Here is a 12,706-nt window from a genome sequence, read left to right on the forward strand (position 1 = left end):
CCCCCCCCCCCCTCCCCGTGAGGGAGGGAATAGGACTGGGGGAGGCGCTCTGGACACAGCCATGACTTGTCTGAAGGGTGCAGGAGGCAGCTCCCACTCCTGCATGCACCCTGGGAGGGCACAGGAAGGGGGGGGGGGGGGGGGGGGGGGTACAGGCCCACCCATAACAGGAGTTCCCAGTAGGCCCGGGCCATGGCTGTACCAGGCTCTTCCCAGAGGGTAGACTGAGCCAGGCTGCACTCAATGGTAGCACTGGGAAGGGGGCTTGGGAGGGGCTATGGCAAATTCTGGGGTGGCTGCAACCTCCCCCATAGCCCCCTCCCAGTGCCACCCCCACCCACCCAGAGCTCAGCCTGCAACAGCAGCCCAGGCCCCAGTCCCGGCCTGCAGCTGTAGCCCACCTTCCCCTGTACAGATCTGGGAGCACGTGACTCCCCGACTGCACCCTCCCGAGGTGCACACAGCAGTGGGAGCCGTCTATCCCCCCTCCCCACCCCCACGCCCTCCAAATGAGCCACAGCTCCATCCCACGCCCTGTCTGCCCCAGCTGGGCAGCACCTTCCCTATTCCTTCCCTCCCCACATGGGCCTTGGTAAGACTGTGGTGGAAGGGGAGAGGGAAGTGGCGTGGGGGGGGGGGAAGAAGAGAAGAGTCAGACCATCTGCATGCAGTGCTCCATACTGCATTGGAAATGGAATCTGAATCAGCCAATATGCCTTCTTTAAAAGCAAAAAAGCAAGCAGCTATTGGTATTGGCCCCGAAAATCCCCATCAGTGCACCGTTAGATTTGACTCATTAAGTCCTGGGCTTCATAAAGTTTAGAATCCAATATACGATATGAAATCTTGCACAGATTCAGGTTCTTTCTTTGGGACTGAACTGGCTTTATTGAAAGATTCCACAGGGCTAGCTTAGAAGCTTTGCAGTTTCAATTAAGTTCCCTAGTCTAATCTTGATCTTTAAGAACTGTCCCGTGGGAAATCTAATGCCCGTACCTGGAAGATAGGCAGTTGTTAAAAAAGAAGAATCCAAGATGAGCTGCTTTCAAAAGCCATCTATTTCAAGAAGAACTGGAGCTCCAAAGAATTGGAAAGCCAGAAACCTGAAGTTTAGAAATCCATACCATCTCTTTTACTTCCCCCATATAACCATGGATTTGATTCTGTGGTTCGTTGCACAGATCAGGTAACTACAGAATGTCCAAAGACTTGACTATACAAAAGTTTTATTGTGCTTGAGAAACAGTTTCACACCACTCTAGTTAAATCTCAGTCTCACCTCACCTGGTCATCATGCTAAAATTTCTGCATATAGCAAATACTGCATTTTAATAGGTTGTGGGACCTGCAGACCCCTGTCATTCCTGAGTAAAAGGAAGCCTGTAAGACATGGCATTAAAAGCTGGTGTACAGAGCAGCAGAAGTAGACTGTGATCAAGTGTTCATGGGAGGTGTATAGAAGAGGATCATTTTTTACTCTCAGAAGTGGGAATCTGAAGCCAAGGAGGACTCAAAACTGTGCTTAGTCTTATAACATGAGAACACTCCGTGGTGTGAACTACTATCACAGTAGCTCTTCTACATATACAACTGTACAGTCATTAGGTGTGAAAAAGGGTAGGTAGAAAAAAAAAGAAAGATGCTGATGAAGTTGGAGTAAGACCCTTGTTTTTTTCTAGACTTTGGGAAGAAAAAAAATCTTCAAAATGTGATTTAAGATTAGAACAATAAAATTTGAATATTTAAAGAAATCTACAGTTTTGTGGCCACAGTTTCCATCTCCAGCCCTTGGAGTTGACATCTTTATACAAAAACTAGTATCCATCTGTACCACCTAGGAAGCAGCCACTAGTTATTAATGGGATCCATCACTTGGAACCTTCTCCAACAAGCAGATCCAAATATTGAGAAGTCTGCTTAAGGAACCACTGCAAGTGAAGTAGGGGTTAAATAGTAGTTCACACAGCCTACAGGACCCTTCTTTGACTGTCTGGAAGAACAAAAAGAGAGAATGGGCTGGCAGGATCCAAGCAGATATAGTCTAGTCTGAATACTTCAGATGCAGAAGTGCTCTGTGGTTTGGAAGAACATATGCAAAGGAGGGAATGGAGGATATTTTAAGCACTGGCACTGTTGTTGAGTGCAAGTTATGCACAAAATTGCATTAGCTGGCTTTTAATTTCAAGCCAGCTTCTACTTAAGAGGCCCAACTGCCACTCATGTAGGTAGCAAATGGAAAATATTATGGACTAGGGACAAAAGTTGCACATAAACCAGTATAAGTGATCAGAAACCTGTTCAAATCTCTAACACACAGAAGCTCAGTACATATAAATCGCTTTCAAAGTGGCCAAAACCACTCTAAGATAGACCTGGATGGATGTAGTATTAGGCTCAGCTGATTTAGGTTAAATTGGTTTACTGAACTTTTGTCCCACATCCCCTCCAGATTCATGTTAACTCAGTCCCCCAGCATCCCAGGATACTTTGCATCTCCCCCCAAATTCCCCTTGAAGGGTGGGCAGGATAGCCTTGATCCAAGCTGTCTGCTCTAGCAAAGCAGGGAGGCATATTCTAGCGCCCCCCAGCTTCTGGTCTGGGCCACTGCAGTCATGCAGCTACATTTCCAGAATAAACAGTGAACGTCTGTTCACTTGCAGACTGGTTCAGTCTATGCAGTTTAAGCTAATCTGGAAAGATTGAATCCATTCAGCCTCTGGCTTCTTGACTGTCTGTACTAAGAGCATGAGTATAGCCACGGATTTCAAATCAGAATTTAAAATCAGGTTGTGCAAAAAGAGTCTAGCCTGTACACCATGCCTTCAAAAGACAAACCTAGTGCTAGTAGGAGCTTCTTGCTAGGCCCATGTGTGAAGCACTTAGAAAGTGAATTATTGCTGCCTGTCTGTAAAACAGCAGATCAGCCAGACCCACCAGAGTACACCTGATAAAAAGCTACAGAAAGAACAGTTTATTCCAAAGAGGAAAGGGGACAGGGGGGTTGGAGAAAGTGGAATAGAGAAGAACAGGGCAAGATTTCATAGTCTACAGCAACATTTTATAACTTTAGTTGGTAGTTCAACTGAGAGTATATTAGCCCACGTAGAAGACTAAATGCCCATAAGACTACTTAAAGTTTTGCTCTATATGCAGCAGTAATCAATAAAAAAGGGATAGACTCCTATAAATATGCCAGGTTATTAAATGAATCTAGATTTAAAAGCTTTTTTTTTTTTTTGCTTTGATCCATATAGAACGGTATCAAAAGGGAAGAAAAAGTGGTGGTCAGTGCTATGATTTTGGTACTTCACAGCAGACCAGGAGAATTTAGTATTGTAGCTGTATACAACTGCTTTTTTTCGGTTTTTGCTGGATTAACTGTACTGTGCACCTTGCTAAAAAAAAAATAAAAATACATGGATGATGCTATTTTGTAAATTCTTTGTAGAGCTAAGCATGCATTTATTTGATAAGCATCATGCTCCACACTAAAAGGCTACAAAAGAAACAGCAGAAGCCATTTTGAAGAATTTACTGATACACAAGGGATCCAAACATTTCCACAGCCAACTAACAAGCGTGGAGCAGAAGGCTAGTCTCCAGATGGAAGTGGGAAGATAGCCTTTAGAATCGGATAGGCTGCTTTGTCACTGCAAATGCCACCTTTTAACTACTGGACAGAGGTAGAAAGTGGGGGGCAAGGTTATTTTTAATCAGTTCAGACAGCCATTCAGACAGTCCCTGCTGTGACACCACTTCTGCAGGCACCCACCTATCCTCCACCCTGGTTAGGTAGAAACCGCTATTGGTAAGTATAATGTAGCAGTGCCTGTGCCAACCAATCCTTCAAAACAGCTTAATGAAGCTGAGGTAGGCATTACAGCATGCTCATTCCAGGTGACTTCCAAAAAAAAGAGATTTGGCTACATGTAAAAAGTGTATGGTTGTCTAGTTTTTCCAAGGTTTAGTGAAAGAAACAGCTTAAAGCCAATGAGATGTCCATTCCCCTGTTGCCCCCAAACAAATTAAAGGATGCTTCTGAGGTACTGCTGTGCACAGATCTAGGGAGTGGCAAGATTAGGCCTAGCAGAGCAGAGCATATGCCTTTGCAAACAGACTCCAGGCAAAGTCATTTTCTCTGCAAAGTGCCAAAAACATACACGGCTGCCAGAAGCAGTAGCAGGGAGAAAAAGTGGGTCAGCAGTTAGGTAATCTTGCTGCAGCTTAAGGCAGCTAGTACAGCTAAAGTCAGGAAGTGATTACACCCAAGACAGAAACCACAACTTGGTCACACATCCAATCTGCTATACCAAAAAAGCTCCCAGGACAGAAGGTAAAGCAGGACAAGCAACTCATTCTAGTCTAAAGGAAAATTGACAGCAATCCCAGAACACTGGTCCTCTGCATAACCAAGAACTTTTGGATCTTAAACTCAGTTAATCCCCCCAATTTAACAGCTGCAGAAAGAAGTGCAGCAGCTCTGAACTGGATCTCCTGGTGCATTTGGTGCTCAGACTAATAAGACACACCCTTACATTTAGCACAAGCTGTCTCACAAGCAGGATGGGGGAAAATGGCCTTCGTGTGAAAGATGTGCCCAACTACAAGGGGAAGTTAGCTCTAGGGGGAGAGATGGCCGATGCAGGCAAGAACATGAACAGCAAGAGGCAAAAGTCAGAGTAAGATGCAAGATAGATGGTGTTACACAACGTGCAGAAGAACAGGTGTAAAAGGAACTCACGTACAGAGCAGGGTGGAGGGGGAGAAGGAGTTGGAGATTAGAGGGAAAAAGCATACAGCACTTTGGACTTTACATAGGAAGAGCCTTGAACCAACCAACGGGCCTTCAAGGATTCCAACAGGGATTAACTAGTCAGAGCAGGCAGGGATGACTTGAGCACAACATGCTGAATGGGCTGGTTACAAGGCATTAGTCCTAGGAGGAGGGCAGAAGCCATATTCGTGCCCACCAGCCCAACACAAAGCCACTAGTGCACAGAGCCAGTTCACCCCTCCCTCCAAAGTACTAGTTCAGATCAGTTGGAAGTCAACTATTGATTGCTAGCCAAAATTCCTCAATTTAAAGATTCCCATTGTTAAGTTTGTCCCATGCACACAATTGGTATTGTCTTCACATCAGCTACTGCTCTTTGCTCTCATTACACTTAACAATGTAAATAATGGTGAGTGGTTATGTTCTCAGCAACAACTAAAAGGCTCCGCATCTACCAAGTCAGGGCTAAATACCAGAGGGTACATGTAATGATTGAGTCGTTCTCTGAACCATCTTAAGCATATCAACAAAACCTTAACCCAATGTTAAAAGCAAGTGGCCAGATACAACAGCTTTAAGAAGAGCTTCAGAAACTTCCATGTGCTGCTTTGAGCCAAATGATAAAATCACCACGCAAGTGAACCTGTATACAAGCATACTGGACTATTCAGAGTCTTTTCCTCCTACTTCATCACCCCAAACCCATTGTGCAAATGCCTCCGACAGAATAACTCAACCTTTTCCACACCACAGCAGACATTTGGCCAAAATAACAATTTGGAACAATCCATCTTATTGGGAGGCAGGATTTATACATTTCCCATTGTTGATGGAACAGAATGAGATACTTCCTTTGCAATCAACTTCCTCCTCTTGTAATTGTCCAAAGACAGTTGCTGAATTCCAGCACAGCATTAGAAAACAGATTAGATTAATAAAGTTAGCGCCAACATAGCAGCAGCTTCCAAAACTCCCTCAGCCTTCCCAGAATCAGCAAACAGCCTCAGACCTGAAATAAAACGAATGCCTAAAATTTCTCACTTCACTCCCCAGAGCATCTTGAAGTCACTCATCCCCAACAGTCTTCCTACCCCAAAACATCTCCCCTCAGTCTCCACTTTTCTGAAGTCCTTCACTTAGATGGAGCTTCTATACTTAACTAGAGGTGCACCAATACAATTGACCCATACCATAGCAGCACCAATAAAAAGGAAAAAGATTGACATTGGCAAGTGGCTTTTTTTGGCTGAATGTAGTAGTAATGTTGCCAATAAATGCCATGTGTATGTGCTCAGCTACAGCATGCGGCAGCCAGGAGTACAGCCCAGCCGCTTGGAAAGCAGTGTCGTGCTAGTAAGTCGGGGGGGGGGGGGGGGGGGGCGGGATTGAGACCCCCACAGTGAAGGAGGGAACAGGGCAGGGGCAGCCCAGCAAGGGCAGGGCATGGGATAGAGCCAAAAGCAGCTCATTCAGGGCAGGGAGGGGTGGGCATGTGCCCCCCAGATCTGTGTAGGGTGAAGGCAGACTGCCTTACTTGGGACCAGGGGAGCCGTATCAACTGATACCAATCCGACTGCCAACATGCAGCATCCAGCTGGTAAGCCTGTGCCAGGGAGGAGAAGATCGAGGCCCCCTCTACCCCCCACCCCCCACAAGGTGAGGGAGGAAGTGGGGCAGGGACAGGGGCAGAGGATGCATGGGCAGGGCACAGGATGAAGCAGTAAGTGGCTCATCCAGGGGGAAGGGGGAAGCTCCTGCTGCTGTGTGCACCCCTGAGGGAGGCATGGGGGGCATGTGCCCCCCAGATCTGTGTGCAGGACAAGGGTAGGCTGCCCGCTTGAGGCTAAGGTGGCAATGGGCTCTTCCCAGCAGGGGGCACCACTGTGTCAGAAACATGATGCAAACATACATACCCACCATTCCTATCATTTTAAGTTTGGTCAGGGAGACAGTGAGAAGTCGAGCACAAGATTCCTTCACAGCTAAAATGCCTCTCACCAAGTCACTCAGTTGCTCATTTAACTTTAGGCTTGCCAGACTTTTTCCCCCTTCAGTTTTTGCTCCCCTCCCTCCCACCCCCAACACCAAGGGACACTGCATTACCATCTAGTGCAGTTTTGCTTTAAAATCGTGAGGAGATGCACCTGAAAGAGCTGTACTAAGAATACATGGCTAATTGAAAGTGGAAGTCTGAAGGGAAAAAAAAAAAGGGAACTGCACTGCAGGGGTGCACCAAAGCTGATTTTTAAGGAGCCATATCAGCCAATGCTGATCCAATATCCGATAAGCACGCAGCTTTCCATGCTGTAAGTGTGATGTAAGGGGAGGGGGAAGAAGGGGGGTGTGCAGATCAAGGCCCCCATGGTGAGGGAGGGAGCCGGGCTGAGGCAGGCAGTGCCCAGCCAGGGCAGGGCAGATAGAGCCATGGCTCATCCAAGAGGCACAGGGAGGGTGGGGCAGCTCCCGCCACTGCACACCATGGGAGGGCATGTCCCCCTTGGGATGGGGCGTGGCTGGGACTGGGGCTGCGCCAGGCTCTTCCCAGCAGGAGCTGGGCCAGACTACACTCAGGGCAGGTGGCAGTAGTGCTAGGGGGGCTGCAGCCACCCCAAAATTTGCTGTAGGCCCCCCAAACCCTTGCCAGGCAGTGTCACCACTGCCCATCCTGAGCACAGCCTAGCCCAGCTGCTGCAGCCCCAACAGCAGCCCACCTCCCCCCGACAGATCTAGAGGCACATGCACCTCCACCCCACACCCTACCAGGGTGTGCGCAGTGGCAGAAGCCCCCCCCCCAACCCCCACCCCCCTGATGAGCCACAGCTCCATCCCTGCCCTGCCCCACCTTGGCTGGAGCAGTACTTTTTCCAGCCCCACTCCCTTCCCTCACTGCAGGGGCCTTGGTGTGCCCCCCGCCCCCGCCCCTTCCCACCACAACAGACTTACCAGCTGCACACAGCTCTCCAAGCTGCTGGGCTATGCTGCTTGCTGCCTACGGGCTAAATTGTGGCTGTGTGAATGAACAGGGCATTTAAATCGACTACAAGGCAGATTTCCAATACAGCCAATTTTATTTTTTTTTTTATATCTGTGCCAATCTGATATATTGGCACACTGCTACTGCACTGACATACTTCAAGAAGCCTTCTACATTTCCTGATTCTCCCGTGTTTTGTCAGAGGAAGAAAAAGCAAAGCCAGCCCTAGCACTGAAGAAAGCCATTTAAAAAAATTTAAAAAAAAAGCGTGCAACAAATTTCAAAGTAGGTCTGTCTAGCTTGGTGCAGCTTTTAAAAAGTAGACCCAAGAACTAGCTCACTTTCAGAGTCAGTGAGCATGGCTACTCCCGTGACATTTATGGGTGCTCAGTACCACCAGGGCAGTTAGGGGAATTGGACTCTTGAGATTCCCAAAGAAACTTGGGCACTTAAAAGCCAAAAGGATTTACTTTTGTTTCCCTGCCCCCCCCCCCGTGCAGTATGATTTAGCAAGCCAGAAGTACGGAGAACAGGGAGAAGACAAGTGACCCTGCCTGTAACCCAACCATTGCAAACCATGCAAAGTGTGCTTTGCCTGCAGCAGCAGCTGCCCATGATAATGCAGCTCTAGAACACAATTCCTCACCTCTCACTTTGGAAGATTTCTTTTCTTAAACAGAATTTTAATTTCACACAGATGCAGTGGAAATAAGCCATGGGGAGATACTACAACAGCTGCCCAAAAGCAGGACAAAGGAATGTAATTACTAAGTAGTGACAGTATTTTGTTTATTTATATTTAATACAGGAAGCATGATCAAAGGCTTCCAAGACACAGACTCAAGTCATTGAAAACTAATGTTCAGCACCTGCATGCACTCTGTGGACAAAAAAACCCAAACACAAGATCTGCCTCAAGGGAAAATAAAACCAGTTGAGTTGCAAGCTAGGCCGGATTGGGAACCCCCAGCTCCCTGGTTCACTCAGCCACAAGAGCTCTTGAAGTAAGTAGTACTTCAACAGACCCTTCTTCTACATCAGGGGTTTTCAACCTTGTTTTAAACAAGTGTACCCCTTCTGTCTCAGTTTCAGCTCATGTACCCCTTTATATTAGAATTATTGGGGGGGGAAGCTGAGTGCATGTGCACATGCACCTCCCTTCTTCCTGCCAGTAAGTCTGCAGGGGAAGGGAAGAGCAGTGGCAGGCACATGGCGTCGCACCACTCCCAGGGCAGCTGCAGTGGTATGCGCAAAGCCCATCATGTAGCAGCGGCTGCCTCTGCCCCAAACAGATTGGGGGTGAAGGGGCCCATGGGCCCCCCAAGTCTCCATCAGGTGCATGCAGTGGCAGAAGCCCCCCATAACTCCTATGACATTTAAGTATCCCTAGAGGTAGGCGTACCCTTGGTTGACAATCATTGTTCTACATGGTTAAGCATTAGGGTTGTGCAAAGCTTCATGCACCAATTCGATTTGGAGGCCAAATGTCCAAATCAAATCAGGAGACCAAAAAAAGGTCCAAATTGATCTGAAGCCCTCCAAAACTATTCGATAAAAAGATTTGGAGAGTTTCAGGCAGTCCCCGCTTGCTACTGCAGGGAGCTGGACCTGGACTCTGTACCAGTAAGTAAAGGACAGGGGGCAGGAGTGGAGGAAGAGGGAGCGGCCCATGGGGGAACAGGACGACACCCCTGCCAGGCCCCATCTCCTGCCTGTTCCCCCAGCCCCATCAATGGCTGCTGTACCCAGCTTCAGCATCCTTAAAAAAAAAAACAAAAAACAAAAAGCCTGCACTTACTAGCTCCTGCCAGGCAGGGGGGCAATCCCCCACTGCCCTGTGCTGCGTGGGTGGCTCTGCCACAAGCCCCCAGTGGTCCCAGCAACTGCTGCAGCATCCAGTGAGTGCGGGGCTTTTTTTGTTTTTGATAGGGCTGGGAGAGGAGATAGGGAATGGGGCCCGTTTGATTCAGAGATTCAGCAGCAGATTCAGCCAAACCAATTTGGGACAGTGATTCAAGTCACTGAATCAGACCACTGTCCCCTGAATCTGACTCCAAAGCGAATACTAGCCGCTTTGCACAGGCCTGTTAAGCATGTCTAAGTTTAGACCCTGAAGCATAAGCATAAGGAACCTATGAACTGTCCAACTGAGCTGTTCCAAGGTGGGGAGGGTAAGGGAAAAAAAAAAAGTGATTATTTATGCAGAATTGCAAGCTCTCAATTCATGTACTTTGAAACATCTTAGCATTACACTTACTCCATCATGTTGCAGTAACAATGTACTGTGCTTGCTATTAAATGTACATTTGTGCTGGTTAGTCCTATATGCCAAAACATTCTATAGGGATAACTAAATTGTTATTTGAGAAAGTCACAAATCACAGGACTAAAACCATGAGGAGCTACTGCTATACAGCAGCAAGGAAGCAGCCCAAGCCAGCAACTATGTACTCTTTAGAAAGGGAATTTACAGAGGAAGAAAAAGAAGTTTACTCCCCTTAGATATCTTGAAACACTAGGCCTTACAAAGGGTACAGGTGCGATTGTCACCCTATTCTTCCATATTGCAGAACTGCATTACAAGAAAGCCATTGCACCAGCTAGCACTGAAGCATTTAAGGAAGAAAAATTTAAGTGTAGTGCAAAATTAAGTGTTGGTCCCAAATGAGACAGACCGCTTTATGGATACATTAACCGTAATGGACTTTCCCTTCCCTCAACAGTCCAGACTCAGAGCAAAGGCTGGCCCCAGAATGTCTAGGGTTTCTTGAGAGCCACACCCACTTGCATGATTTATTTCAAGGCCAGGAATCAGCAGACAAGAGAGCTTAAAAATGAAAATGAGCTTAAGTTAATCATTCATTGTTCAGATTCTTCTGCAAGGCCAGCTCCTGATTTCTTCCTCTCTCCTCTCAGCAGCAGCTTGACAAAGCCCCCAGTGTCTGAGACACGATTGCATCACTCTACAAGCTAAACGGATGCTCTGAGCGGCTGGGCAGTAGCCTGGATAGGGCCTCTGGGATTACAGCCGAGCTGTGTAATGGAGTCTGCCGAAGTTTTTTTAACAGCTGCAGTTGATAATGTCTTTGTATTCACAGCTCCAAGTTTGGGCTGCACATGTCTCCCTGCTTCTGTTTGGCTGAGCTGACTTCCTCCCAACTCCAGCCAATGAGTACGGAGAAAAGCCAGAGCATCAAGATGTAGCCAGCTGTACCTGGGAAGAGACTTGCAGCATCAAGGGCTCCCCATCACACTTGACATCAGTAAAGCGATAATATTTAATGGTCAGGTAAGCTTTCACTCCTCACTGCAGACTGAAACTGCCTTTACATAGAGGGGAGTTTCCATTCTGGAACATCAGCTTTACTTCTCCTGTCCCATAAGGGCATTACTATAGTCCAGCAGTTCCAAACTGACAGATTAGGCACCACCAATTTGAAATGATACAACCTTAAGTACCACCAGCAAATTTGTCATATAAAAGTAATTATAAAGCCATTATAATAAATCTGTTAACATGTACCACTGATAGGATGTCGGCATACCACTGATGGTACCTGTATGGGAACCACTGCTCTAGTCTCCAAGCTACACCTGGAGACCAACAGCTACTATGTCACTGACAATAAATTGACCAATCATGTCAAAGTAAACAGTTTGTATGTTTGTCTTCTCCCACTTTAACATGTAATTTGCCTTAGATACAAAAGGTACTCTGAAGATGGAGACAACATTTTATACTCCAGGAGTTACGGAAACGCAAGTAAGCAGGTGCTGGCTGGGACACGATGCCACATAGTTCCTTAAACCAGGGGTTCCCAACCCCCCAGGCCACGGCCCACTACGAGGCCACAAAGGGTTGGCGGCTGGACCAGAAGTGACCATGGGCCAGAAAACTGCGGACTGGAAGCAAATATATAAAAAAAAAAAAAGAGTTGGCTGCTGGCCCGCGGTATGCTGGTCACTGCTGGTGCACTGTTACTTCCGGTCTGCAGCTTGCCAGTCCTCAGCATGAAAAGGTTGGAAACCCCTGCCTTATACCATACTAGTTTCTCTGGAGGGCTGTTGCACTCTTAAGAGCCTCCAAATTATATTGGGCAACTGCATCTATGAAGGCTGAAAGCAAGCAAGAGGAGTCGTCCTCAAAATGTAGGTCTTCCACAGGTGCATCACCTTACCTGATCAAAGAGCTGCTTCCCCGTGGTGTTGGGCTGGATGGCAAACTCCAGCTCAGCATCCATGGTGGTAACTCGCACACTGATCTGAAGAGGAAAGAAAATAGTTACTACAAGTGTTCACTAGACCTGGCATACCAAGTCAGATCAGTGATTTGTTTATCTAGTCTACTGCTCTACTTCCAAAAGTGGCTAGCACCTGGGACTTGAGATAAGAATCCCAGGAACACCCTAAATTGGACATTACAAGACAGCTGACTCATGTAATACCTTCTTAAACCCTATCAGTTAAATGGGGGATTTAAGCAATAGACCCTCCTGTTTTCACAGCATTTTGAGAAATTTAACCCATCTAATCGAACTTTAAAATAGTTAAACCCTAAATAAATGTCCAACGCATGGGAGTGACATATGGTTGACTCCACTTATTGCAGCTTAAGACAGTTTCTCTTCCCTCCCCCACCAATAGTTTCATAAGTAAGCCCGGAAAGTTACAGTATGGGGCAAGAACTCATGCACTCTATACAATGTGTAACAAATCGTATGCATAGCTCCAAAGCCACAGCCATGCCATACTTAAGCTCTGGAAGTACCTTAGATACCTAGGCATTTAACAAGCACCTGATAAGCCCATCTTGCAGTAGGAAAACATTTTCTTTGTAATTGTTCTCTTTATAGGTATTCCCTTCAACAAGGGAAATCACTTTGAATCTGTTACCAGTCTATTATTGCCAATCTTGGAACATTGATAGATAATAGCGACATTAATGTACAATTTCCCCA

At 46.8% G+C, this 12,706-nt stretch overlaps 1 protein-coding gene across 2 annotated transcripts in view; it reads right to left on the reverse strand.

The window, feature by feature from the left end:
• The window catches only part of MSN (moesin), a 71,559-nt gene that overhangs the window by 19,277 nt on the left and 39,576 nt on the right, over nt 1-12,706 (reverse strand). For both annotated transcript variants that reach the window (XM_006020509.3, XM_025200115.1), the window contains exon 2: nt 11,927-12,010. In XM_006020509.3, coding sequence (XP_006020571.2) covers nt 11,927-12,010 — 84 coding nt within the window. The remainder of the gene's footprint in view (nt 1-11,926; nt 12,011-12,706) is intronic.

Source organism: Alligator sinensis, unplaced genomic scaffold (genome assembly GCF_000455745.1).
Source record: "Alligator sinensis unplaced genomic scaffold, ASM45574v1 scaffold809_1, whole genome shotgun sequence".
Taxonomy (NCBI): Eukaryota; Metazoa; Chordata; order Crocodylia; family Alligatoridae; genus Alligator; species Alligator sinensis.